Below are 19,659 nucleotides of genomic sequence, written 5' to 3' on the forward strand. Positions count from 1 at the left end.
AGACATCATTGTACATTACATTATCTCCTAGGATTAACAGCCTCGTTTTTATGTTATATAGACAAGCTTAACATAGAAGGTTCAGAATACTGTGTGTAAGATACACGTTGTTCGACAGCATATATCAGTAACAGGCGATTAATTGTTATATTGCAACATGAGTTTAAACACGCTGAGAATCTGCGCCAGGCTCAGCAACAAGCATGACTCAAGGATCAATAGTGAGATACCTGCCCGAGCCCAAGATTGTGACATATTAAGAAACTGCAGTTACATGCATAGAGATGACGTTAATGTTAGCACCATACGCACTGATTGTGGAGCAGCAGGTTTAGTTAGTCTAGCTAGTATAAGACATAATGCTGAGTTTGGTATTAAGATTAGTGAGGCTAGACCAGCATGTCTACCCCAGCATCTGCTAAGTGAGGACAATTAGGCTAATAGGGTTAAGTTGGGGTACATCAGCTCATAGAGAGGGGCAAATACCACCACCGGTCTGTTACTTAGGTTAGTCCTTAAGCTGTCCAGCGACAGGGGGCCAACTCTGGGCCCGGAGTCCCACTTGCGTCTGATGCCTTTAGGCCGCTGACCGGGATCTTCGTTGTGGCTGTGCTGCTTCTGAGGGCCGCTCATCTTCTGCCTGAGGCCTTGATGGGCACTCGCGCCTTTGTGCCATTGGACCCATCATCAGGTCCGTGGGCCCAGGGTTCCGCCGGGCCCTTAGCTTCTCCCTGGGTGTATGGCAGGCTGTAGAGGGGATTCCTCCCGGTGAGCACCCAGCTCAGATGAAGCGTGTGCGGGCCTCTCGGCAATGCAATATCCGTGGGCGGTGTGCGTCGAGCTCCCTGTGGCAGGAGTATCTCCGGGTGTCCGGACCCATGCTTGGTAGTGCCCTGTGTGCCAGGTCGGATGATGGTTTCAGGTCGTCCTGCGTCTGTGAGTGCAGGTCTTATACATGTGGTCGCCGCCATCTTGTGTGTGGGTCTCGGGCGGCATGGCGATGCTTGTGCAGAGAGCTGGTAGCCGGTAAGCATGGCTGGGATTGGGGTTGGACCGGGATCACCCCCCCGGCCCACAGGGGGGGGAACAGGGCCGGGTCTGCGTATTTCTCCACGCTTGTCGGGCTCCGTCAGGCAGGATAGCGCTGCGGCGGCCGTCCGCTGCACTCACCGCCAGTATGAGTCCCGTCTCCTGCAGCGGGTCCCATCCTCCGAGGGACTAGAACTGTCACCAGCAAGCCTCTCCTCAGTTCAGGCAGCCCGTCGTCACTGGGGGTCGCAGATTTCGCCGGTAAAAATCACGATTGATAGGCTGTTTATGCCTCCATTTGCAGGAGCCGAGCTGGCCTGCGACCGCTCAGCTCGGCGGCCCGGCCCCGCCCCCCTTGCTAGAAATATTTAATCAGCACCAAAGTAAGGACATGCACAGAGAACTTTGGTATTAAATTGCTCAAAATTAAATATCACATTGTATTATTCTCCCTATATTATTTTATGTTTGACACATAATTCTAGTTGGAGAAGGGAGCTGTGCTTATTGTGATTTAACACAGAAGCAAATGACAACACATGCTAAATGTGTAATGCGGTTTAAAATAATTCAGGTTACCCCTTACATACAAGCACACATCATTTGAAAAACTGCAAAGGCTTTCACAATGCACACCATTTGCAATTCCCTTAACAACTTAATGGTAATGTACCCATCTATTACACAAGAGGGAGCTATGAAACCACGTTCTCTGGTCTCTGATTTAATGATTAGCCTCCAGCACAGAAATGCAGGACAGAGCTGTCTAAACGAATCTTGGAGGATTGAATAACACAGGTCTTTGGGGAGCAGCTCAAGACGTGTGGGCTTAAGACGCCTGCAGATAGGACCAGAATAATACATAACGACCCCGGCGTTGTTAGAATCGTCATTGTTATGTAATGCTGATGGTTTAAGCTGATCGGAATTTTCTTATGATTGTTTAACCGGTTTGGTGATATAAGGGGACATCAATAGAAAGCCATGTGCAATGCTGTTTATCTTTCTATCGTTAAACAGTAATTGAACTGGAAGTGATATCCGATAGTGCCCCAGAAAACGAGAACATTCCTGCCATGTTTGCTAAGTACCTTGAATTTGGTAGAAGGCCCTTTTCCACTCTCCTAGGTTTTCTCTTGTGTTCCCTTAAACATGGTGCCATACCGTAGCACAGCGCAGTGTGTCCAAGTACGCAGCGCAGGCAAAATATCATAGGTACCTGTCTGCTAACATCCACTCTCAATACAAATGGGCATTTATTTATTTTTTAAATATACTATGCGTTTTTTGTTTTTGTTTAGTTTTTTTGGTATGCTATAATAACATGTATCTAGATTAAGATGTACCTGTAATGTAAATTCATGTGTTCAAGGGTGTATTCATCTGATTTGTAAATAACAATTAATTATTTAAAGAGGAACTGTCACTTCCAGAGCAGTGACTATTCTTTGTTCCTTCACCCCAGTAAACACTATTGCAGCAATTACCGAAGTGAATAATGCAGTAGAGGTAAGAAAATATATATATATATATATATATATATCCACTACACTTCAACATTGCAGCAACATTGCTATCCCATGATGCCTCAGGCACTGACCTGTGTGTTCAGGCATCTAATGGAAAAATGCTGTACATGCATATGCCATGCATACAGCACCGCAAGATTTTACTAATTAAACCACTTATCTTTACAGTATTTCTGTGTTTAGGGCAACGTCACCTCCCCATAATGCTCCATTCATGCTTGGCAAATGCACAGAAACAACACTTAAACAAATACAAACTCATGCATTCTTTTCATAATGCCATATGTATGCAGACACTAGACCATACGGCACCGTGCAAGCTCCATTTTGTCAGCTGGGCATACAATATGAATTAAAAAAATAAATACAGTTGAAAATTTTTTAATAAATATGTTCAATTATAGCTCTCCAGAAGTAACACTAACGGTACTAGATATAACATGAAAAACAGAGTAGGCTTTTGATTAATTCTCTATGAAATAGAATTCAGGTTGTATATAAATCTCACATGTGACAGTTGTGCTGTAAATTCTTTTTTCATTCATACATGAATGAGCATATCCTTGAAAGCAAATGACTTACTTCATCCTCGTATAGAGCCATGCCACGCACTGATCCTGTAGTGCCAGCTCGCTTCATCTATAGTTAAAGAGATAGTGGGTTTCAGAATAAAGGTGACACAGTGGAGATCAATAAAAGCACAATACAAATATTTTAGTTTCCTTCTGAAACATACCGGGATCACGCGCTCCAAGCACACATTAAAGTTCTTTTTCAGATTGGGTTTCAGTTTCTTCAAAGAGAATCGAGTCTCGCCAATGAATTCATTATGGCCAAACTTGTCCTCATCGCACACAGAGATCCTGAAAGTATGTTTGTGGTTAGTTTATAACTTAAAGAAAAGCACTATATGAATTAGGGATTGGTACAAACTAAATTATATAAATATATACACATACAGAAAACAAACACACTGATATACACCACCTACGGGATGGATGGATGGATGGATGGAGAGAAAGAGAGAGAGAGAGATTCAGCTAAAGAGCTAAGCTCAGCACTTCCAGCCTTCGTTGGACCTCCGAGTAAGAAGTCAAGCCATTAGTAAATGGTTTGAGCACTTACATTGTGGGTCAACGTACATTACAACCAGTAATAAGAGATTATTATAAGTCATTTAAGCCACTGAGAATTTTGGTTGAGATAGAGTCAGGAAGCTATAAATCTTATCACTGTAGAACCTTAAGCTAATAATTTTACCAAGTCATTAGTGCAATATGATAAACTAAGTCCATGTGCAACATTAGAAAAATGCACATCAATGTGCATCTCCTGCCAAAATATGTTTGAGTTGAAAGTTTTGGATTGTAACTTATCAATGAAGATCTTGCCTCAGTGTTTTCCTCTGCAATTCTTCATCTGTTATTCCATGATACACAAGAGTTTCATTCCACATAGGATTACGAGTGTTTCGAAGAGTTTTCGTGCGCAATTTGTTTGCCTGTAAACAGAAAGCATCCAAAAGATGAAAATTCTCTCATTTTACAACCACCTAAAACCTTGACATGTCCAGAAGAACCTAGTTATTGAAATGGATATGTACACGCATAGCTACCGCTTGTCCTAATTGTATTTGGAAATGTAAGTATGAAATATACCCCGGAATCATTGCCGTTTCTTTTAAATAGTGTCATCACGCAATTGGGAATGACCAATTAATCACCATGTGCCAAAGAGGTTATCAAACCATCTCAATGCCCAATCATTTCTACATGCAATTGCATCACAAAAATAAATAAATAAAGGAGTACATGTAAATCTATTCTCATATGCTTACTTATCAGTTGGAATCAGGGTGAAGCAAATGTTTTTACGAAAATATTAATGGCTAACCTGGAAAAGGGAGATATGGAAGTTATATTTACTGTGATTCTTGGAAAGGTGACAAACATTTTGGGAAATATAGATCACAAACAAGCACACTTTCAAGGTTTACTATGTGTGCCAAGCAGTAACAACTGCCAAGTCATGATTCCAGCAACTAAGAAAGCATATTAGGAAAGACTTTTGTTTCGGTAGGGTGGCATCTATCCAATTGTATAGCCTTTATTCACCTCAATACTACATTATTATACAATGCAACATTTAATAAAATTGAGAAAAAAAATATAGCTAATATAATATAGTATGCAGGTGGAGGAAAAATGTAAGATTACATTTTCAAGTTAAAGGGACACTACACTACCCAAATACAAATAAATAAAAATCAATATTTAGTACATAAACCCACAATAAAAACATGAGTGCATTTAATTATGCATTTTTTCATTGAGAGTATATATAAAACAGTTTGCAAAAGCTGCAGATCTCTTGTCTGAAGATTTTGCTGCCCTTCCCCAGCCAGAACTTTCTGTGTTTGTCTTTGCAAGATAGGTACTCTAGGCAATCGCCTGTCACTTAAGCTTAGTTCCACTGAACTAAACACAACAGGAAATAACTGGTTGTCTGACAGCAATGTCAATTTATAAGTGTGCCAAATTCTCTTGAAATGTGCACCTATGGTAAAGTGAAAAAAGAGGACACACTCTACACACACAAACCACTTCAGCAAGCTAAAGGACTTTAGGAGCCTGGAAAGTGGAGGCTCATCCATGGGTCTACTTGGGGCAGTGCCCCACCAGTTATATATGAGGACAAACAAATTAGCAGTAGTTTAGAAACATTAAAAAAAAAATTCTGGGGAAAACATCAAATTATGGGGAAAAATAGGTGTATCATTTGTAGCAGTTTGGAGAAGCTTTCTTGAGAACATTTAGGCATGTCAAAAAATTGGGTTGGTTTGAAATCTACCCTGTTTCAGCAGGCTTTGAACATGCTTAGTGACCTTTAAGTAGGAATGTACAGAATCTCCATTGCATTGTCATTTGGGCAGCAGAGACAGCTGCCCATAAGTGAAGGCATGCTATCGGCCTCTCTATTCTGAGTCCATCATTGGCTAATAGCACCAGAGGGTGGGTTTATAGTGCCCACAAGAGAGAGAGAAGCAAGAAGACATCTTGGAAGCAGCACAAAGGGAGCATGCAGCAGCTCCTGGCACCAGCCAAATGTAAGTGTATAATATGATCTCTTCTCTCCCCCAATAGCTCCGATGACTGATTAAACTAGGAAACTTAATCAAATATCTAATTTATATATAAATAAGCTAGGGATGAAAAGGAGAGGGGGACATTTCTGACTCAAAAGCTCTGTGCTACCTGGCAATAATAGTTTTAATAACCCCTGCTGACATACCCACCATCTTCTTTAAAGTGCTCAGTCACTCTACAGCTGAGACCTGAGACACTCATGCTGTGGCTAGTTGAAGAATTGTGATGATTCAAACTGCAGGACTGGGGCTGTGACTTTGAGGACGGACTGATTCTGATTTCAGTCTGCTTTATCTGTAATGTATGTTAATTCTATTAACAATGTCAGCTACTTCTTGAATCCACATCACCACTGCAGATGAATATCATTGCCAGCTGCAAAGGTAATGAGTCTATCAGTACCCTGCTGCTTTATCCATGTGTACACTGTGTGCTGAAAGCTATTAGTGAGTGAGGAGTAACTGACATGCTTGGAGTCTATCAGTATCCTGTTGCTTTAACCATGTGCACACTGTGAGCGGAGAGATAATGAAGTAGCTGACATGTTTCTTAACACCAGCAATATTTACTAGACTGGTTTTACTATTTTGTACTAGATTTACTATTCATGCTGTGTCCTGCATGTTTTATTGTATGCTCATTCATGTAGTATGTTCCGCTGTCTGCCTTGTATGAGTATCTCTATACTGTATAGGGAGTAGTAGAATTCTGGGGGAGAAGTCTGGCTCCCCAGCATGTTAAAACTTCACCAACTGCCACTGAATCCAAAGTATCCCTTTAATATTTGCTGAATGTGGGCATAAGTGTGCATTTTTCACAAATGTTTTGTTTATAAATTCCTGGTCTGGGTTTTATGGCGCTATGCTATAGAGTTAGAACAATTTAGAAGCAGTGTAGACTTTACCTTACTGGCTCCTGGCAATAGATGAAGCTTCACATATGGATCTGCTAAACCATTAGAGTCCATAGGTTTGAGGCCCTAAAAAATAAACAAACACAGTGTTACACAATTCTGCTAGTTAAACAGTGTAGTGGACCCAGGGTAACACGACTGGTTACCTCCGCTAATTTCCTTCCTTCCTTCAGCAGGTCAGGAACCATGTAAAGGACAAATAGACCCATTTCCCCCCAGTAACTGGACAACACACAGTCCTGGAGGTACAACACAATTTTATTGGCCACACACAGCTTTTATGCATGACCACCTGCAAGGGGTGGATCACACAAAACATACAAGGTCCCCTCCCAGGATCCTCCCCCTCCATGGGTCCATAGCGCGGGAACAGAGTCTGTTCCCTTTGTCCCCAAAGCCCGCAACTAAAGTCACATGGTTTCCCACACCTTCTTCCCAAGAGCTTCTGTGCCTGGAAGTCTCGGCGCGGGAAAAAGGCACCGTCCCTTTGTCTCCCAGGCACAGAAAAGCCCGCCCGCAGGAAAAGAGCTGGTCTCTTTGTCCCTCAGGCTCATGAGAGCCCGCCAAACTCGCCAGTGCCCCAAAAGTGCCCACACCAATCTCAGGGACTACTGACTACTGGTGAGCCTTGATGATTAAATAGCTTGCCATATTAGGGTGTATGATATTGGGATGGGTGGGCAGTAGAAGTGGGTATTGCTAGTTACATGACTCACCCCCTTTCAGGCCCTGTCACCCGTCGTGATCTCAAAGCTCCTAATGTGTACTGCAGGCTCCTAGTGACAGCGTGAGCATGTCTAATTATGTGCTGAAGCTGCCCACACACAGTTTCCTGGTGTCTTTGAATATGGGACACTGGAGAACAAAATCATGATTGAGAGACAGGGCCGAAACCAGGTCTGTGCCATCAGTATAGGGACTCTTGGGGGGCCTGTGTCTGAGGAAACAGATTTGCTCCATTGGCAACATATGTAATTACCTCTATACACTTTCTTGGGAGTTTTAGATCACATGGCGGGGTGCTACTTGAAAGGAGCACACCATTTACATAATGCATTGCCAATGTACAACTTAACCTGGCAGGTACAGGTGGCTACTTACCTTTGCCTTGATAATTGTACAATGCAGAGAACTATTGCCTTGATCAAATAAAAGACTGAACTCCAAAGCTCCAAGCGTAGCTGTAAAACAATCAAACATAGTGTATTCATTCACTCACAGATCTCACTAATTTTCAGAAAAATGTGAATAAAGAGACTTGAACATAACTCTATTAATGAGGCATGGCATTGCTGAATTACTCTATACAGGGTTTTGGAAAGCTCTGTTCTTTTTGACACCAATAATATTGAGCATTGCAGTGTGTTACTATCTCAGTGGTTCGAAAATAAACAATAGCGTTCTCTCTGTGACAAGAAATGCAGCCAACACGTTTACGGACCATTAACAAACAGTTTGTCATCTGCTATAACTGCTCAGGAAAAGAAACAAAATCAATGAAGCATCTCAACTAGAGCAGCCAAGAGAAGGTGAACGTCCCCTATCTTCAAAAGCAAATCACTCAGCTTCCGAGATTAGTCCAACACAATCATTGTTTTTTCCCCCCTTTGTTTTCATTTGTAACAATCACTGAGAATACAATCCCATCAGCATGCATTGTCATAGAAACCTGTAATTAGGAATGGTATCATAGAAATACAAAGTAGGGTTATTTACTAAAGTTAGAATTGTCAAGAATTCAAGCAAAATTCTAAGTACATTTCAAATTTAAGGTCAAAGTAATCTAACCAGAAGCATAGCTGACTTTGAGAATTATCAGAAATTGAAAGTAAAAAACTATTTATTCTGAACAACCATGAAATAAGATGCACAGTCAGGTTTATTCGCTTAACTGTAAATAGTCTGGAATTTACTAGGAATTTATAAATGAAATTTATTGTATTTAATATAGCTGGGCTCGGAACAAAGCATTTTGGTTAATTATTCCAATCCCGAATTCGTCCATTTTGGCCTAAAATGTGCAAATCCCTCGTGAAATCATGACGATTCACATTAAAGTGAATAACCCTCCATGTAGTATAGAATTAATCCAAAACTCACAGGCATTTCCATTATCCAGCCAAGACCTTAATTTATTTCCAGCCAATCACATTTATCACATTTAAATTGTCTTTAAAAATGCCTATGCGGCCAATATATAAGTACAGGGGAGGTTTTAGATCTCCTTTATGCACCCATATACATGTTGCGGGTGGGCATGTCTACTAAACAGTGAGCAGCCTGTGGCTGCTCTCCGTTATAAAAAAAAAAGGCTCTATTAAAATACCTAGCAGAGGTCCCTCCTATGCCCCCACATGAGTAGGGGACACTTGATTTACAGCCCCTGGGAAGAGGCAGTACATTTAGATTACTGTCCACTCACCTTCAATGACCCATGGCCAATGGGTGGGGAGTATAAAATAAAAAAAAGCAAATGGACATCCTAGTGTCCAGCTCTGCCCATAGTTGTGGTTAGCTGGTGCATGCAATAATTAAATTATTAGGTGTAAAGAGAGGCTATTAATGTAAAAAGAAGTGGGGCCACAGCTCCTACCCATTGTCAGTGATTGGAGGCTAAATTATAACCACCCCCATTTATTCTAATTATAGCCCTCACCTCCTGACTGTTCACTATTTAGTAGACAAGACCCCCTGAACTGGATAGCAAGTGGAGGCATAAGGAATATTTAGAAAAAAAAGTTACAATATCTTTTTTGAATCTCTTTAATAAAGGGTTAATCATTAATCAAGGTCAAGTTATAAATCGAGCAGACAACCCATTTATCAAAGAAAAAAAAAAAAAGAAAAAAAAAAGTTCAATAATTATCAAGGCTTAACTGTCAAATATGAATGTATCAACTTCTACAACTAATAATGTTTCTACTTTGCAGTTGTTATTGGTTTCAAAACATAGTGAGTTCTCCTTATAGATTAATTATTTTCAATGCTTACTTGCTTCATCGGAGTCGTAGCTATTCGCTTCTTCCTCCTCCTCTTCTTGTGTTTGCCGTGTAGGGACTGCTGCAGGTGCTGGAGTCACTGAAGTGTAGGACATAGTCTGCCGAAGAGGTCTGTCCTCCCTAATCCCCTGTGCTGTGAACCCTCCTGCTTCTCTAGGGGTTGGTGCTGCATAGGCAGGCTCTGGTTGAGATGCAGGTGAAGGGGCATTTGCTGTGAGAAGACTCAACAATGTTAGATATCATCTTAATGAATACTCAATGGTCCAGTTCGTTTAACTACATCTTCTACAGATACATTTTACAAAAATAATAATAAGTGTGTTAACATACATTTTACTACATAGAAAAGAAAAAAATAAACATCAAGCCATTTTTTAAGACCTACTGAAGAAAATACCATCTCATGAAATAGATTGATGATCCCCAATATGCATTCAGTGTTAGAAGAACCAGCATACTAACAGCCTGGTAATAATCCAAGCCACACGTTCTGCAATAAATCAAAATGTTAAGTTGCGGCACAATAACTGCATGCTGTTGATTACCTTGGCCTTCAGAAAATCTATTGGCTGGAGTTTGTCTTGCTGCTGCTGCTGCTGCTGCTGCTGCTGCTCTGCTACCTGCAGGGGGGGCTTGAGAGAAGAGCATGAGTGGTATTAGCTAGAGACCATGCTTGCATATAGAACACTTATTACTATGAGTTGTAATGGAAGATGGTTCTAACAGGTAACAGATTAATTGAGTTGTACCACAAAATGATCAACATTAATATTTCCAGTTATCATATAATATTACCCATAACCCAAACTATAGGTAGGATTCCGTATTCACTATATATGCTGGGACACACATGATTTCATCATGTTGATTGGCAGCACATGAAAATTATGGATAATGGATTTGCTGCAGGATTCCTGATTGATTTATCTTCTACAGACTGCAGGGCAGCACTTTTTGTATGTTGTTCGTCAATTTGTATTAATGATATATTCCTGGAAAATATGGTGGATATAGTATAATCTTATTGCATTGCCCCTGTTCCATTAACTCTGCAATGTAGAACTTTGCAGGAAGCACCTCTAGTAGACCACTAGAGTTAGTCTTAACACTGCAATGCAGTTTCACTGAGTTTGATTTAAGTAGGGGGTGGGGGTAGAGGGATCCAATAGTGTTGGAACATAGCTTTGTATTCTTAACATTATACTTAAAATTCTTAAAATGAAGTGCCATTCATTTTCTACCATAGTGCTATTATTTACCATTATTTAGTATTCTTTTCACATTTTTGCGGCTATTCATTTTTACACAAACAGAACAGAAACAAAAAAAAAAGATACCGAACAATAGATTCACTTATTTATTCTGAGTTTGAGGATATTCGGTATGGTTAAAATTTACATTTATTGGTAACCATTACAGGCCACATATTACATGAAGTGCTTAGCTGTTTTCAAAGTATAATATGAAAGTGAACGACTTTACAAAACAGGGTCATTTGAGACACTGATTGGTAAGAGGCAGTGCCTTTACTTACCCAAAGACTCTCTCTCCCTCATTATCACTGAGTGAGAGTCAGAGTTGGAGTGATCACTGTGTAATACAGTGGAAATATATTTTGCTTTCTAAAAAGATGAGTTATGGCATTATCAGTACTTGAAAAGTGCAACCCAAGTTAGATAGGATGATAGTGAACCCATGTATCATTGCATAATACAGAGATTAATTAATTAAATATATGTGGAAGCGAGGGGAGATTAAGGGACATTAGGGAGAAGGGTATGCTCTTATCTCCAATGCTATAGTATCTGACAAAGGTTTTCAATGTCCAAAACAAAAGAAATGCCAAATATAACAACTTATAAAACAAGGTGACCCTCCCAGATGGGTAACTCACAGAAAGATGTACAATATGTAACAAAATGTGGGATACAGCTGTGTACCTAAAATGAAATATAGAAAAAAAAACAGCATAGTTTAGTATCCCTTAGTAAAGCAAGCTATGACACACTGAGATAGCGCACTCACAGAATGTAGATATAATAGTCACCTGTAGGGTGCCTTACCTGATGGGGGGGCTAGACGAGACCCTCCTATCCTTCCTCTTATGGATTTTTAGGAACCAAACGGGGCAGGAATCTGGTAAGGTGTAAAACATTAATTTATTGCCTAAATAAAATGTTTTAAAAACATATAAACTTAGTCCTACGCGTTTCGTTCTAAAATTAGAACGTCTTCAGGGACTTAGTATAATAAAATTACAATGGTAATCACAAAGTGCAGTATAACCACCAATCACCGCCTGAAATCCCTCCCCCCTTAGTCCATGGTGTATAGGCATACTGTTTCAAAGTTCATTGGTGGTCAAGTGGGTTTCTCTTCAATCCATTCTTTCATTCGCCACTTGGATATTTCCCTCAGCTGTCTTGAATCTACCGATCTCAGCTGTGAATTCCGTATTGGTCACGTAATCGCTCCCATACACACGTCCGTGCATTCCGTGAATGTAGGAAACGTCTGCATTTCATTGCAAGTGCAGCTTGCGTTCCACTTATCTCCATCATATACTCGTGTGTAAACCCAAAGAAAATACTAATAGACATAATCAATCATCATAGTCTTAATCTACATTCTACTTTTATGATCAGCATAATTCTTTACCATCTTAAGTATATATGGCACTTTATATATACTTAAGATGGTAAAGAATTATGCTAATCATAAAAGTAGAATGTAGAAGAGACACCCACTTGACCACCAATGAACTTTAAGACAGTATGTATTTATAAGGGGGGAGGGATTTCAGGCGGTGATTGTTTGTTATACTTTTGTGATTACCATTGTAATTTTATTATACTAAGTCCCTGAAAAAGTTCTAATTTTAGATTGAAATGCATAGGACTAAGTTTAGATATTTCTTAAACATTTTATTTTGTCAATAAATGTATTTTTTACACCTTACCTGATCACTGCTCCGTTTGGTTCCTGAAAATCCATAAGAGGAAAGAAAGGAGGATCTCGTCTAGCCCCCTAACCCTATTGGGGAAAGCAACCTACAGGCGACTATTATATCTACATTCTGTGAGTGCGCTATGTCAGTGTTTCATAACTTGCTTTACTAAAGGATACTACTGTGGCGGACCACCTGGCACCCCGACTGGGACCTCCACCAATCGCCGAGTACTATAAGCACTGCACCTGACACCATAAGCACTGTAGCCCCCCCTTAGCCGCCGCAGCTTGACTGGGTCTCGTTGTCCCTTCCCACCCTGGACCAACACCTGTATCCAGCTCCCAGTGGGAAGACCTCTCCTCCAAGAGAGTAGAGCAGGTATAGCAGTAATTATAGCAGTATAGCTGTTTCCCCCACATACGAGCCGAGGCTTAATGCTGGGAGTAGTCTGTTTAATTCAGGACCACACACACTGCCTTTTATGCACAAGCCCATGCAAAGGGTTTGCAATACAAGAATACAGGGAAATCCCTTCCATGATCCTTTGTGCCTGAGAGATAATGATCTGAGAAGCAAGCATAGAATTAAATTATCTCTCCGGTACAAAAAACATACAATTAACAAACATCCCAAAAGTACGCCCAAAATCCATAGAAACCCCCACATTCTCGGATAGCCCCAATTTGGGTGACCAACATATCCAAAAAATAACCCAGACCGATTGAACACATGGTCCCATGCTCAAAACAGTTCCATGAAATCAGTGCTAATGGTCGGTCTCTTTCGGGAGTATAAAAGTGCATAAAATACAAAACATAACATATAATTACAGTGTGTAGCTTGTTAACCTCATTCGTGGGAATGATTCCACCGAACAGTGTCCCTCCAGGTTGTATAGAACCGAACGCAGGCGATTATGGAAGTCCAGCGGTGTTCGGGAGTTTCAGTGTCCAATTTTAGTTCCATGAGCTCGACACCCAAACACCGCTGCCTGCGTTCACGGGATCAAGATGGCTGCCACCCCATGGTCGTTCATACGAACTGCAGCCACCCAGATGAACAATTAGAACACTGCGGTAGAAATTGCTACAAAGTGTCAATTGGGCTTAATAAGCACCCGGGTGGTCTCTGGTTCGTGCGGTTGTTCAGTTCCTGGACAATACAATGGAATCCCACGAACAGAGCCCTTTAAAATTTATTTTACAGTATATCTGGCAGGGCCCATAGTCCTGAGGCAGGAGGCTGGAAAACACACAACTACACTATGTTGTTTGTTTTTATATTTCCTTTTAGGTACACAGCTGTATCCTATATTTTGCTACATATTGTACAATGGTTTTCAATGTACCTGGTTGAGACTGCATGTTAGAGCTTTGATTTGCAGGAGGAGAAGGTCTGGCACCTTGAGCAGTGTTGCCACGTTTCACACCTTCAGGCAAAGACAAAGACAAATAAAAACTCTTACAACACAAAAAAGTACTCAAACAGATATTAGCACGTATTTCCTTTTTTAATAATTGTTAAATTAAAGGTCATAGTTTTAAAGAAAGTTTCACATGAAATGTGCAAATTAATTATCCTATGCAGTAATATTCCATCAATTTCTCAGTACAGGTTATAATAAAGAATGTTTGGATATGCTTAGTGTAGACTGAGTGAACAGATTAAAGAATACACTCGTTAATACTGGCTCTTCAGTTGGCATTTGCTTAGACACCACTATGTGAAAGATGGATAGAACATCTGAACACTGATGTGATGATTTCAAGATATTTAGAGTTGGATCAGTCATGGATCAGAAAACTACTACTTGCTATTCCAGCTACTTTTAGGTCATTTGTAAATTAAAAGCGGTTTTGCAAAAGTAATTAATATTATTTTATCAGTTTATATAATGTTTAGTTTAATACCATTTAATACCATTAGTTTAAAAGACAATTATGCCAACGTTATATTTTACCCAGTAGTTGCTTAGGCAGGAAAAACAAAACAAAACAAAACATTAAATCTCATCAACAAGGACACAGAAAGAATCATGGGAGCTTGACTTTTAATGTACATGTAGGGTAGTAGAGATTATAATTCTCTCCTTTCAGGAATGACGATTGCCTAAAAAGTAATATAAATACTATACAGGTTTTCCTTACTTATGCACAAAATAAATAGAGAGAAATATTATGCATTCCGTAGGTCTTCGTCTGACCACCCAAGAGAACACCTAATCGATATGCATATCCCCCTAGTATTTCATAGGGACAAAGAGAGGCACTTTAGGTTTTGGGGGTGTGGCCAGGTGAGATTAGGTTATTTACGAATAACAATTTATGCAACTAAAATGTAATTTGGAACAATAACAATGTATCTTATTTACACAGCCTGATTTCTAAACACATTTACTGCAGCTTAAAGACACATTACTGGGAGAATTTTTTACTGTGGGTGCTGTTACACACTCAGACGCACCAACAATATGGATCTCCAAGAAAAGAGGAACGTTAGGGTAGAAAAGAGGGACAGAGGGATTTGGGCCCAAAATAGAGACCATCCCTCTTAAATGGGAGCACTTGGGAGGTATGGATATGTGTCACTCAACTCTTTTGTAGCCCTGTTAAAATGAGTTATTTGGCCTATTACAATATGATCTAACATTTGCTTTAATTTGTGATGTCAAACAGAATGTTAGATCAGACGCAAATGTATATCCACAAAGAAAGACATAGCATAACTACGACTAAATCTTGTTAGTTTCAAAGATCAGAAAACATTTACAGTAAGTGCACAGACCCTATGCTCTCAGTAAAGCACACTATGGTCTCAGAATACTCAGGGTCAAATTTAACAAGGCAAAGCAGGTACTATTCTGGGGCAAAGTGTTAAATGTTAACTTGCACTCTATGGGTTTCCATGGTTTTCTCATTTAGCACTTTGCCCCAGAATAATTCTTATGGTTTGCCTTAATAAATATAATTCACTGTGTCATGAACTATCTTTAGAACAAACAGCAGAATGCTGTTATTATTCTGGAAAAGCATGTGTGGCAAAATAAATGTTCTGTGTTTGGTGTGAGAGACTCCAGGTCCTGGTAAATATTTCGATTTTGCCCCGCAAAGAGCGGTTTGAGTACAAAATAACAGCACACCTCCAGTGAAACTGTTATAAAAAGTATCATCATTGAAAATGATTGACTCCCCAGTAGCTAGAGCACTAAGTAATGAATTGTGATGAACAACCAAACTGTTTACAAAACAGCCATTTTGGGAAACTATTTATTCACATGAATACTTCATTATTCACTCTTTATTAATGAATAAGCCCACAATGGATTTTAATTTTTTTTTCTTAAATACTGCACTTTGTTATCCAATAGTAAACATAGACTTTGGTGAAATTAACTTATACTAAAAATGTTTCCTCTAATTATTTCAGTGGACATAAGAGACACCCGCAATTTCCTTCACTTTAGAGTGCAAGTAATTAAATCAGCTGTAGGGTTTGTTTTAAGATTTCAGAAGTCTCTCTAGATTCTAATAACCAATTAACTAAATGGCTTGCAAGGAACACTAATAATAAAATAAAATTGCAACAGAGCTATTTAATGAAACACACGGGCGTTCACAGTCTTACAATTTTATTTCTGCTCTACATCACTCGACTGTTTCCAAACATTGCCCTCAATTTGATTTGCTGCCATTGCCAGATCCACAAAGATGTACACGTATACGAATAAAGTACATTTTAGAAAATGTTCCACAAACAAGCTAGTAAGCAAAAGAAAACCTTACAAACGAGTAACAAACCACCATTTGGTCCCAGGACATAGACTTAGAAGGTCCTGGGAACCCACAATTACAAGTAATTATTCATTAGCATTTGATTGAATGACTTTTTGTGCCTTTATCTCTGCACACTCCAAGTTAAGCTAATCCTCATTTAGGAAAGATAGGGCAAGCTACTGAGTTCCTCTAAGCTTTTGTCGGAGTTCTCATAATCTTTGTTTTTGTTGCACTAACTTGGCTCTCCCTAAGTTAAAAGAGTAATTCAGACGTAGACCTTGTGCTCACTGTGCGTAGACGGGTATCAGCTACACATCACTGACGAGGCCCAAAGAAGGCTAAATTGATCGTCCGTGGTTGCTATATCTCTTGTGCCAGCATTTTGGTACTGGACTGCCCTTATAGGTGGGATCAGTCTGATATGCCTTAGAACTGGTTCTCTCTGTAATGGCACAAGTGAACAAAAATTATTTTGAGACCTGAGCAGGGAGTTACTTGAAAGGCAAGCTACTGAGTTTCTCTAAATGTTTTCCGTTCTCAGAGCTCTCATATTCTTTGTTTTAGGAAAGATAATACTTTTTTTTATTAACTAATTACTGCAGGTCCCAAAGATATACAGTAATTATTAAATTGTGTCATGTGTTTAAAAAAAAATATTTACTTTTTTTTTAGATTAGCTTTTAAAGTTAAAATTCCATAGTATTATTAAATTCTATTTATACAATGTGGTACCCACCATATCTGCCACCATCCTTCCTTTGCCGAGGTGCCAGCATGATCAACAGAGAACATTCATCCCTCAACAGCTATTCATCCCCCAAATGACACAAACATGCACTATATGGAATGCTGTCCACATTATAGTGACCATGGAGCTTTCGTACGTGGATATACAGTAAGAATCTGTGTGGGCTATTTATCACAAACTGCAGGGAACTTCATGTGTGCAAAGGTGTTCAGTTAATAAGGATTACCAGAACCACCGTGTTTTCCTAGGCATACATCAGATCATGCTATGAGAAGCACATTAAAAGTGCTGTTCTGCAATATGTTACAACCTTGAGGTGTTTTAGAAAGGAAGTAAAACAGGTCTCAAGCCTGTGTAAATTTGGTGGTGGTGAGTTGATTAATAGCGATTTGCCACAGCTGAATCCTTCAGATCCATACTCTGAGAAACTTCCTTATTAATGCCTCCTAAGCAAAGAAGGCCGCTTTAGGATGAATGGAATACTCCCTTAAAGGAGCACTATGCTTTGAGGAATACCTGACACTATAGTGCTGAAGTGGTTGTCTAGGTGACCAGCCCTCTCTCTGTGATTCTCCCATGCCGCAACATCTTGGCGCAGCTGGCCCTGCCTGGCTCCGCCTCTATGACTAATATCATCAATTTTGATTATTATTAGTTGAAATTAAGCTTTTACTTATGCTTTAAAAAAAATAAAATAAAAAGCAATTCCAATACTTATCTCACACACACACACACACACACACACACACCTCGGGAACATACTGTAATAAAGTAAAATTAAAGATATAAAGCATTTTAATCATATTCAAATATTTGTTGCTGAGTGCTTTTTCTGCCACTTATCTAAATATAAATCAAGGCAGATGCCTAAACAAGAATAGCAACAAATCTATTTTTCCAGCATGTACGCAAATAATCTACTATAAGAATGAGAACATCAGGCAAATAAAGAATTGCTATTCATACTAAGAATCGCTCCAGTTTTCCAATCAACAATGTATTTTTCTCCATTCGCTAAATACTTCCTGACGTACATGGCATCCAGCTGTGTGATTTCACAGAGATACTAAGAGTTCTCATAATTTGCAGGATATCACAAGCCAAGGAATGGAAAAAGTTGGATTTGTGTCAAAAGTAGAATCAAATGTGTCTACTCAAAAACTAGGCTGTAAGTTTGTCAGTTAACCCATATAGCCCCTCGCTGTAGAAACTTGCTCAGTTCTTATAATAATGTATTGCTTTGGGGAAATATTGCTATTCTATGGAACAATAAAGATAGTGATGAATCCATGCCATTTTCCCAGTCACAACAATGTACCTTGGGGGATAAGCACAGAATCTGAAGAAGTGTGATTCTTCTTAATGGGTTAATACAAAGAAGTCATTATTTGTTAGGACAAAGCAAATCAGACGCACTACTTTCTAAGCAGACAGTATGCAACATTCAGTGGCTGTATCACTAAAACACTTTCTATTCAGGGTATACAAATGTAATTCCCTCCACAACATACATTTATCACCACCACCATCCCCCTCCCCATAAAATATGAACACAGAGGTCTGTGGTTCCAGTCTAACCTCGATAAATATTCTGTTTGTGGTTAATAATACATACAAATATTGATATTAAGACAGACATATACTCTGGAGAGCAGGGTTGGATTTCCCACAAGGACAAAAAAAAATACACATCCTCGGGGCAGCAGGCATGAGAGGGACAGCATGGCCAGTGGGGAGATCAAAGATCTCCCCCACTAGCAAGCCCATTCTCCTCCTGTCGGACCTGCAGGGCTTTAACTCAAATAGAGAGATCGTAATAAGTCTTCCTTGCCTGCACTGTATTAGAGCATTGTCAAAGGTTACTATTGCAATGCTCTGATACATTTCCTAGTGTCAAGAGAAGGTATCTATGCCCACTGGGGGTGCAGACATGCTGCATCTCCCACCAAACCCCCTGGGATCAGGATTCCCCCCTTCCTGGCCCATGGTTAGCCACAAGGCGGCGAAAATAAGCTTTAGTCTAGTACAGGGGTAGGCAACCTTCGGCTCTACAGATGTTGTGGACTACATCTCCCTTGATGCTTTGCCAGCAATATGGCTGTAAAAGCATTATGGGAGATGTAGTCCAAAACATTTGTAGAGCCGAAGGTTGCCTACCCCTGGTCTAGTATTTTTTGAGGGGGTTGTTTGTTTTTTAAAAATACTAAAACGTTTTATTTTTCTTCATGTCCACATATCTTACTACAGCCACATATCCCCACGAAAACCCCAATCCCACACTATAGCCCCTACCCTCCACTATAGCCACAGTCCCCCACTACAACCGCTATACACCTCAGAAGCCATTACTTTCTTACTATATTATTATCCTTCCCACTACAACCCCTATTCTCCCACTATAGCCCTTCTCCTACTACTATGATTACCACTTTAAATACTATCCCCCACTAAAGCCCATATAGGCCCTGTCCCCCACTGCAGCCACTTTCCTTCCCACAATAGCCTCTATACTATCACCCCACTATTCCCCCATATCCCCCACTACAGCCCATATACCTCCACTGCACTGCAC

The 19,659-nt window shown here is 39.9% G+C and overlaps 1 protein-coding gene across 2 annotated transcripts in view; it reads right to left on the reverse strand.

Moving 5' to 3' along the window:
- Positions 1-19,659, reverse strand: part of RPH3A (rabphilin 3A) — a 231,665-nt gene that overhangs the window by 11,103 nt on the left and 200,903 nt on the right. The window contains exons 9-16 of one of the 2 annotated variants that reach the window (XM_063454214.1): positions 13,915-13,995; positions 10,162-10,221; positions 9,609-9,827; positions 7,719-7,798; positions 6,609-6,683; positions 3,950-4,059; positions 3,295-3,421; positions 3,141-3,197 (exon numbers count right to left, since the gene is read on the reverse strand). In XM_063454214.1, coding sequence (XP_063310284.1) covers positions 3,141-3,197; positions 3,295-3,421; positions 3,950-4,059; positions 6,609-6,683; positions 7,719-7,798; positions 9,609-9,827; positions 10,162-10,221; positions 13,915-13,995 — 809 coding nt within the window. Of the gene's footprint in view, positions 1-3,140; positions 3,198-3,294; positions 3,422-3,949; positions 4,060-6,608; positions 6,684-7,718; positions 7,799-9,608; positions 9,828-10,161; positions 10,249-13,914; positions 13,996-19,659 lie in introns of both variants that reach the window. The other variant, XM_063454213.1, reaches the window with a different exon arrangement.

Source organism: Pelobates fuscus, chromosome 5 (genome assembly GCF_036172605.1).
Source record: "Pelobates fuscus isolate aPelFus1 chromosome 5, aPelFus1.pri, whole genome shotgun sequence".
Classification (NCBI taxonomy): Eukaryota; Metazoa; Chordata; class Amphibia; order Anura; family Pelobatidae; genus Pelobates; species Pelobates fuscus.